The following is a 9599-nucleotide window of genomic DNA, read 5'->3' on the forward strand; positions in this document are numbered from 1 at the left end:
TGTTCTAGTTGGGGGAAGGGGAAGGTGGCACGGCTGTTAGCCTGATCTTGGAAGCTGAGCAGGGGCGGTACTCGGAGGGGAGACCATTAAAGAAGACTCTGCAGAGAAAGGCAATGGTGAACCCATCTCTGCTTCTCACTGGCCTTGAAAGCCCTTCACTGGGGTTGGCAGAAGTTGGTTTGATGAGAATGACGTGCATGTTCTAGTGGGGGGAGGAGGAATCAGATAAAAATATATTTTAAGGAAATCCTGCTTTACACAGAGAGGGATTAAAATGTGGAATTCCCTGCAAGGGGATGTAGTGACCGCCACAGAAACAGGCAGTTTTAAAGGGGATTAGAGAGATTCATGGAAGACAGGTTTATCAGTGGCTACTCACCATGGTGACTGAGGGGAACCTCCACAGTCAGAGGCAGTCAACCTCTGAATTCCAGTGCCAGGAGGTAACATCAGAGGAAGGCCTCAGCCTCTATGCCCTGTTGTTGGCCATCCAGAAGAACTGGTTGGCCACTGTGTGAGAAAGGATGCGGGACGAGATGAACCAACTGGTCTGATCCAGCAGGGCTCTTACATTCTTATCAAGGAAGGTCTTGGCCTCTCTGCCGTGCTGTTGGCCCTCCAGAGGAGCTGGTTGGCCACTGTGTGAGACAGGATGCTGGACTAGATGGACCATTGGCCTGATCCAGCAGGGCTCTTCTTAGGATCTTATCAAGGAAAGCCTCGGCCTCTATGCGCTGTTGTTGGCCCTCCAGAGGAACTGGTTGGCCACTGTGTGAGAGAGGATGTTGGATAGATGGACCACTGGTCTGATCCAGCAGGGCTCTTATATTCTTATGAGGGCTTCAGCCTCTCTGCCCTGTTGGTGGCCATCCAGAGGAACTGGTTGGCCACTATATGAGACAGGATGCTGGTCTGAATTATTATCATGATTTATTTGGCTTAATTAATAGCCCCATCCTGGCAATGCCAGGCTCTAGGCGATGTACATCATATAGGGATACATAAGTTTAAAATCAACAAAAACAATTTAAGATAAACCATCTTACAAAGCCTGGTATTGCCCTATGGACCACAGGTCTGATCCAGCAGGGCTCTTCTTATGTTCTTATGTTTCAGCAGGCGCCAAACTTGCCAGGGGCGAGAGATGTTATCATCTGCCCTTCCAGGTACTTTGGGGTGGCACAGATGGTTTGTTGCTCAGCCCACAGAAAGATAGAATGTTCCTTCAGCCAGGCCACCAGGGCACTCATGTGACATTTGCATGCCCAGGGATTGCCTGATAGATCAAGACTGAGTTTCATTGCCTGACTTGAAAACTTAGGCACGAGAGAGGTGAGCTTGTTGTAGGAGACATCCAACAGTTCCAGAAGGTTCAACGGCTCAAAGATCCCAGCTGAGAGACTGGCCAAGGTGTTGTTTCGGAGGAAGAGAAACTTCAGGCTCGGTGTACGTTGGAAAGTCCCATCTGCAATGGACTGGAGCTGGTTGCCTTCTAGGTTCAGCTTCTCTAGATGGAGTAGTCCTTCTAGTATCTGGGGAGTCAAGGTGTGGAGAAAATTGAAGGAGAGGTCCAGATCTGTCAGGTTCTCCAGCTTGCTGAAGCAAAAGGGGGGCACCTCCGTGAACTGGTTATGAGAGAGATCGAGCATGGCGAGGTGACGCAAGGGGTGAAACCAAGATGGCCGCAGGGTGGCCAGCTGGTTTCCATGGAGACTCAGTTGAGTCAAGACGCTGGAGTTCCTGAAGATCCCTGGTGGCAGGTCTTCCAGGAGGTTGCGAGTGAGATCCAAAGTGGCCAACTCTGGAAGGTCATGGAAGAGGCCGTCGGGAAGAGATCTCAGTTTGTTACTGGACAGGTGAAGCTCCTGCAGTTTGCTGAGGCCCACGAGAGCATCTGCGCCAATCTTGGAGATGTTTGTGAACTCCACAGAGATGAGCAGAGTCTCATTGGGGAAGCCTGTTGGGAACTCCTGAAGAGAAGGGGAGGAGCAGGAGAACTCGGTGGCATTGTTCGGCATGGGCAGCGGAGGGCATAGGGAGGCCTGGAGGCCATGAAGGAGAGTCATCATGCAAGCTAGGGAAAGAGCTGTGACCTGATAAGCCATTGCAGAGTTTCCTATAGCTGTGAGAAGGAAGAGACAGAGATTACGTGCTGTGGTTGGAAGAACTGGCTATGACTACCAAGCTGGCGGGGCCTTTTTGGTAGTTGCCCCTGGCCTCATTGTTTGCTACTTTTAGGAGACTGACTAAATGTTCCTGTACTGCCTGACTCTGGAGAGAGAAATTCAGCTGAACAACACTCTGTGTTCTTCAAAGTGCTTTACACACAGTATCATAATGTTAACAACTGTCTTTAGGCTTCCCAAATCCCCCGCCTGGGCAGGGGACCCCCGATTTGGAGCCTCCCCTCCCCGCTCGCCAAAAATCCAGAAAGCGGGGGGGGGGGGGAATGGCGGCCCTTCCCACCCAGCCCCCATCCCAGCAGCTTCTCCTTGCCCTTCCCTTCCCACCCAGCCCCGATCGCAGCAGCCTTTCTTCCGTTTTCCCAGGCTGCTTCCCACTCCCAGTCAGCTGTATGGCGGGGGGGGGGGGGGAAGCCCCAGGACCATGTGCCTTTGCACCTCTGGAGGCTTGACTTGAAAGGCTTCAATTTGGGACGGTGTGTCTGTGTTGCTATGAAGAAGCTGGCAGCAACTGGTGAGTAGAGAGGCCAATCCCCTGCTTCAGACTCGCCAGAAACGGGGGGCGGGGGGGGAGAGGGAAATGTCTTCATTAATCCCTATGTGGAGATAGATTCTCATAGGGTATAATGGGGAATTGTTCTGGAGGTTTTGGGGGCTCTGGGAGAGCTGTTTTTTGAGGTAGAGTCACCAAATTTTCAATATAGTATCTAGTGCCTCTCCCCAAAGTACTCCCCAAGTTTCAAAACGATTGGACCAGGGGGTCCAATTCTATGACCCCAAAAGAAGGTGCCCCTATCCATTATTTCCTATGGAAGGAAGACATTTTAAAAGGTGTGCTGTCCCTTTAAATGTGATGGCCAGAACTCTCTAGGAGTTCAATTATGCTTGTCACACCCTTGTTCCTGGCTCCGCCCCCAATGTCTCCTGGCTCCACCCCCAAAGTATCCTGGCTCCACCCCCAACGTCCCCAGATATTTCTTGAATTGGACTTGGCAACCCTAAATGCGATGGCCAGAACTCCCTTGGAGTTCAATTATGGTTGTCACACCCTTGTTCCTGCCTCCGCCCCCAATGTCTCCTGGCTCCACCCCCAAAGTCCCCAGATATTTCTTGAATTGGACTTGGCAACCCTAACCGTCTTGTATGGTAGGACAGCATTATTATTCCCTGTACTGTGGATAGAGTCGCTATGTCTGACTCAAGAAATATCTGGGGACTTTGGGAGTTGTGCCAGGAGCAAGGGTGTGACAAACACGATTAAAATCCGAAGGGAGTTCTGGCCATCACATTTAAAAGGACTGCACGCCTTTTAAATGCCTTCCCTTCATTGGAAATAATGAAGGATAGGGGCGCCTTCTTTTGGGACTCACAGAACTGGACCCTCTGGTCCAACCTTTTTGAAACTTGGAGGGTGTTTTGAGGAGAGGCACCAGATGCTATGCTGAAAAGTTGGTGTCTCTACCTCAAACAACAGCCCCCCCAGAGCCCCAGATACCCATGGATCAATTCTCCATTATACCCTATGGGGACCGGTCTCCATAAGGTATAATTGAGTGCCCAACAGACATTTCCCTCCCCTCTCCCCCCACTTTCTGATAATCTTGAAATGCGTGAAGGGCCTCAAAATGGGGGATCCCCAGCCCCCCACCTGGGGATTGGTGACCTGCAGATGAGTGTATGTGTGGTGAGGCCTCAAATAGGGCTACTGAAGGGATGGCGGTTGTGAGATTCGAACCAGTGACATCCAGATTTGTGGCTCAGTCCCTTAACCACTAGGCTACGCAAGCTTGAGGGGTCAGCGTGGCATAGTGGGCTAGAGTGGCAGATGAGGAGCTGGGAGGCAGGGGTTCAGATCCTTCCCCCCCACCCCCCACTTTGCAGCTCAGCCCATTCATTCTCTCAGGCTCTAACCTGCCTTGTTGTGAAGATACAACGGAACCTCATTGTGCTCCTCTGAGAATGGGGGAGGTAAAAATATCTTAGTTGGTTAAATAATTGAAACCCCTGGTTCCGAGGCCCCAAACGACATCTGGCGATCAGCTGAGCGATTCGTTCCCTCATCTAGCAAAAGCAGTTTTTGGAGATTGCCAGTGTGAGTAGATGAATGGCACGGGAGGCAAGGATGACTTAACTACTTCCCCTCCCTGTCGTAGGGTCGCCAGCCTCCAGGTGGGGCCTGGAGAACTCCTGCAGAGATCAGCTCCCCTGGAGAAAATGGCTGCCTTGAAGGGTGGACTCTAGGGCACTGGAGCCTTCTGAGGCCCCTCCCCTCCCCAAACCCCACCCTCTCCTGACTCCACCCCCCGCAAAGTCTCCAGGTATTTCTCAACACAGACCTGGCAATCCTACTCCCTGATAACCTCCTCTGTCTACTGCAATGTGACAAGCCACAGTCTGTATGCTTTCAAAGCACATTCCCCCCGCCCCCCAGTCATAGGCAATAGAAACTTTGGAAACATGAAGTTTTCAAGCTCCTCTAGTGCCCTTGAACCCTTCTCTTTCACTGGCCTGCCATTGCCTGCTGCCACTGCGTAGCAACCTGGACTTCCTTGGTACTGTCTGAAACACTAACTAGAGCCAACCCGGCTTAGTTTCCAAGATCCGACAGGATTAGGCAAGCCTGGGCCATCCGGGTTAGGGCAGTACCTTTTATTGGGACCAACCGAACAACATCTAACAACAGAAAGAGTCAGATTTCACCCTCCTTTTGCACCCTCCCTCTTCTAGCTTCTGAAGGTTAAGCTCTGTGTAGGTTTGCCAACCCTGGGTTGGGAAATTTCTTGAGATTTTTTTTTTTTTTGGGGGGGGATAGTGGAGTTTTGGGAGGGCACATTTTGGGAAAGGGAAGGATCTCTGCAGAGTATAATACCATATAATCCACCTCCCCAAAGCAGCAGGAAGAAGAAGAGGAAGAAACATTGGATTTATACCCCGCCCTTCACTACCCAAAGGAGTCTCAGAGCGGTTTACAATCTCCTTCCCCTCCCCCTCCCCACAACAGACACCCTGTGAAGTAGGTGGGGCTGAGAGAGCGCTGACAGAAACTGCTCTTGAGAGGAACAGCTCTGCAAGAACTTGTGACTGACTCAAGGTCACATCAGCAGGTGCATCTGGAGGAGAGAAGTGGGGAATCAAACCCAGTTCTCCCAGATTAGAGTCCGTTGTTCTTAACCACTACACCAAATTGGCTCTCTGGAGCAGAAAAGAGTAAGAGTCCAGGAGCACCTTCAAGAGTAACAATATTTGTGGCAAGGTATGAACTTTCACGAGTCACGGCTCACGTCTTTAGAGCTGAAGATGTGAGCACAGTGACTCATGAAAGTTCGTATCCTGCCACAAATTCTGTTAGTCTTTAAGGTGCTCCTGGACGCCTACTGTTTTCTACTGCTACAGACAGACTAGCACAGCTGCCCATCTTGGTTTTCTTCAGGGGAACCGATCTTGGTTGTTTGGAGAGCGACTGCAGTTCTGGGAGATCTCCAGACCCCCCCTGGAAGTTGACAACCCAAGCTCTGTGCCATATGGAAGATAACACCATTTTGTATTCTTACAGAAAAACAGTCAAGGAGAAGGTGCATTTTTTATTGGTATCCCCCTCTCCCCTGGATCTAAACAGGGCTGGCCCCAGGGTGCATGGCGCCCCAGGCAGACTCACTGTCCACTGCCCTGCACCCCTGGGGACCCTAGGCACATGCACACCCCAGGCCGGGCCACCACCACCGCCCCCTTTCTCCCCCCTTCCCTTCTGCAGCGCTCTGCTGCCGCCCCCCACACACTCAGAGAAAACTAGGCATTTGTCTTGGGGATGGGGATGGGAGGGCAGCCCAGTTCAACACTCCCCTCCCAGGCCTCTAGTGGATGAGTCGGCCCTGGATCTAAATCACCCTGGCACCAACACAACACTGGAAACAAAGACGCATATTTCTGTTTTTTCCTCCCCCAAGTGGGATAGCCCAGGGTAACCTGATACTGTCAGATCTCAAGAAGCTAAGCAGGCTCAGCCCTGGGGAGCACTTGAATGGGAGACCACCAAGGAAGTCTGCGGATCACGATGCAGAGGCAGGGGATAGCAAGCCACCTCCGACTGCCTCTTATCTTGAAAACCTTATGGGGTTGCAGTAAATTGGCTGCAACTGACGGCTCTTTCCATTCCCACACATTTTCTCCACTGTCCTAAGTTCAGACAGAAGGTTTTTCTTGTATGTGCACTGAGTGTGGTGGCAAAATACATAAATCAGGGAATGATGAGAGGCAGAGAAGGCAGAGAGAGAGAGATTCTACCATTGATTAGGAAATTATTTTGGGGGAGGTGGATGCTCTCTTGAACCACGCCTGTGCATTGCCAGTTTCAGCGGTGCCCTCCCGTTGCTGGAGAAACGCAGGCATATGGACTAGGAACTTGGATTAAGGCAGGCTGGACTTGTCAGCTGATTTTTCTGTGGTGCAGTGATGTGGCAAACAAGGAGTTTCTTTTTTTGTTTTTGTTTTGGTGTATTTTAGGTGTGTGTGTGTATCTGTGCCGGGAAGTCATGGCGACCTCTGATGACAGACTCCTACTGGTGGGCTGGAGGATATTCAGTGAGCTGGCTGAATAGAGCCTGCTCCGCCCTCCTAACTGGGTATTTCAAGGACAGTCTCCTGTCCAAGTACTAACTACAGTTCACCCTGCTTAGCTTCCACGATCTGACAAGGTCGGGCTTGCCTGGGGTATCCAGATCAGGGTGCAAGCAAGGAGTTTCCATGCTTTCGATTTTGAACATCACCCATTCATGGTGGTGGTTGCTAATGTTCAAATGAGACCAGAGGCATTTCTTTTGGAACTAATTGACAGACAGCTGGGGGAGGGAAGGGCCCTTTTTAAAAAATACGCAATGACGGCGGGGAGATGAATCTATGCACAAAAATGGGGAAGTTCAACATTACCCACTACAGGGGGAATGGTTGATGAAGATGGTGGAGTTTGCAGAGGTGGCTAAGCTTCCTTCCTTGATTAAAGAAAGGACATTATCTACATTTATCACTAATTGGAAACCCTTTAAAGACTTTTTGCAGGAAACGGAATCAAATGAACTAATGAGATGTGGGTTTGAGGATTGAGGGTGACAAAAAGATTAGAGGGTAGGAAAAAAAAAAGAAAAAGCTATTTCTTTGGTACTAAGAGAGTGTTAAGTTTGTAATTTTGCTTGCACTTGTGGAGAAAACCAGAAGTCATTTCTTTATATCCCCCCCCCCCCCCCCGATTCTTCTTGCTTTACTGTTTAGTTTTGCATCTCTTTTATTTTCTCTTAATATTTTCTGGTTGTTCTTTATCTCTGTGTTTTAAAACCCATTTAATAAAATTCATTGGGGAGAAACCCCACCCCCCATTCATGGTGGTCCCTTACCTCTGCTCAATCTAGTCACAAAGCAGCTCTCCCCTCCAATGCCGAATCTCCCAAGCTGAAATCAAGAGGCCCTTGTACAAATTGCTGCCAGATGATGTCTACGGAATCTGCCCCCCCCCCCGCCTCCCCCCAAGGGTACTTACTTGCAGCTTGCAGCTTCCTCTTACCTCCTTGGATTTGGTGTCTGGCTACAGGTCTTCTGAACGAATCTTAGCACTGTTCAGGGGAGGGACTGGGCACGGAAACCTGCCCTTCTGGAAACTGGCATCATGAGGTCACGTCCTGGTTACGCCACCTGGTTGAGAAACCAGCTCTGTATAAACTTTTGGAGAGGAAGAGCCAACTTTCTGTCCAAAGAACATCTGGATTTTGACATTCTTTCCCTGTATCGTCTAAAACTCTTCCTCTAAGCTGTTCTAGGAAGGGACCAAGGGGGAAAAACCTTCAACAATTAACCCTTCCCCTAATCTCTTCTAAAGCAGCCCTGTGGTGCAGGGTGGTAAAGCTGCAGTCCTGCAATTTGAGCTCTGCTCATCTCCTGAGTTCGATCTCAGCAGAAGCTGGGTTCAGGTAGCTGGCTCAAGGTCGACTCAGCCTTCCATCCTTCCAAGGTCGGTAAAATGAGTCCCCAGCTTGCTTGGGGGAAAGTGTAGATGACTGGGGAAGGCAATGGCAAACCACCCCGTAGAAAAGTCTGCCATGAAAATGTCGTGATGCGATGTCACCTCAGAGTCAGAAACGACTGGTGTTTGCACAGGGGACTACCTTTACTTTACCTTTAGTCTCTTCTAGGAAAGAACTCAGAAAAAGACAATAAAGATCAGACAAAAGACTTTAACAATTTAGATATCCTATCGGGAGGGGAGGGGGAAAGTTAGGCCTCCAGATATTTTTTTCCCTGTCTCAGAAGTGCCTTCAAATCGCAGCTGACTTGTATTAACTGTGCAGGGTTTTCAAGACCAGAGATGAACAGAGGGGGTTTGCCATTGCCTCTGCATAGTGGACCCTAGACTTCCTTGGTGATCTCTCCCCTAAATACTAACCTAGGGTTGCCAGCCTCCAGGTGGGGCCTGGAGATCTTCCACTTTTACAACTGATCTCCAGCTGGCAGAGATCAGCTCCCCTGGAGAAAACAAACAAAGCGAGGAAAGATCTGCAATAAATAACGAATACAAATTGAATACTACTTCTAGACAATTTATATATAAGACTCGGTGTAAATGTGTATAAGCATATGAAAAGCGGCCAGGTCATATAAGCAAACAAACACCATTTGCAAGTGACAATGAGCTCACAGTTAGTTCTCACGTTGACAAAGTACTTAGTTATTTATTACGGATCTTTTCTTTCTTCTGTCTTTTCCCGTGATTCTCTTTTCTGCTTGCTTCCCCTGGAGGAAATGGCTGCTTGGAAGGGTGGACTCTAGGGCATTGCACCATGCTGAGGCCCCTCCCCTCCCTAAGCCCCACCCACTCCTGGATTCACCCCCAAAATCTCCAGGTATTTTCCAACACAGACCTGGCAACCCTATTAAGCCAGAACCGGTCCTGCTTAGCTGAAGAGCTTGGGCTTTCTCCTCCTCCTCTATAAATTATAGATTTATAATTATAATTAATTAATTGCAATAATTAATTAATTGCAATTTAAGATCCATCACTTGTGAATATAATGTAAGTTACAGCTTTCTCTTTGCTGCTCCCCAGGCCTCAGATTCAGCAGGCGCAAAGGAGCACAGCTCCTGAACCTTTCTGATGCCCTCCCTTCTCCTCACCTACCTTGTCCATTAAATAGTAGGTGCAGCTGCATAACAATCCCTGGATTAGGAGAGTGGGCAGCCAGCCAGCCACCAGGGGCTTTGCCACGCCTCTAGCAGCTCTCATTAGGGCTGCCAAACCCCTGGTCTGGGAGGGACTTCCCCCACTCAAGAGGTTTCCGACCTGCCAGCCCACATTGGGCCGGTGGAAGGAACCTCCCCCTACGTCGCCGGCATGATGATGTCACCTGGAAGTTACATCATCGCGCCGTGACAGCG

At 49.9% G+C, this 9599-nt stretch overlaps 1 protein-coding gene across 2 annotated transcripts; it reads right to left on the reverse strand.

Annotated features, from left to right (window-relative positions):
- Window positions 1-913: 913 nt before the first annotated feature.
- Window positions 914-7825, reverse strand: LRG1 (leucine rich alpha-2-glycoprotein 1). Of its 2 annotated transcripts, none has more exons than XM_060232674.1 (2): window positions 7735-7825; window positions 914-2122 (listed from the first exon to the last, which is right to left on the reverse strand). In XM_060232674.1, the coding sequence occupies exon 2, from the start codon at window positions 2103-2105 to the stop codon at window positions 1113-1115; it is 993 nt and encodes a 330-aa protein (XP_060088657.1). In that variant the 5' UTR covers window positions 2106-2122; window positions 7735-7825; the 3' UTR covers window positions 914-1112. The 2 variants fall into 2 exon arrangements, with proteins under 2 accessions (XP_060088657.1, XP_060088656.1); XM_060232673.1 differs by having other exon boundaries at window positions 7711-7825.
- Between the last annotated feature and the right edge of the window lie 1774 nt (window positions 7826-9599).

The sequence above is a fragment of the Heteronotia binoei genome, chromosome 2 (genome assembly GCF_032191835.1).
Source record: "Heteronotia binoei isolate CCM8104 ecotype False Entrance Well chromosome 2, APGP_CSIRO_Hbin_v1, whole genome shotgun sequence".
Taxonomy (NCBI): domain Eukaryota; kingdom Metazoa; phylum Chordata; class Lepidosauria; order Squamata; family Gekkonidae; genus Heteronotia; species Heteronotia binoei.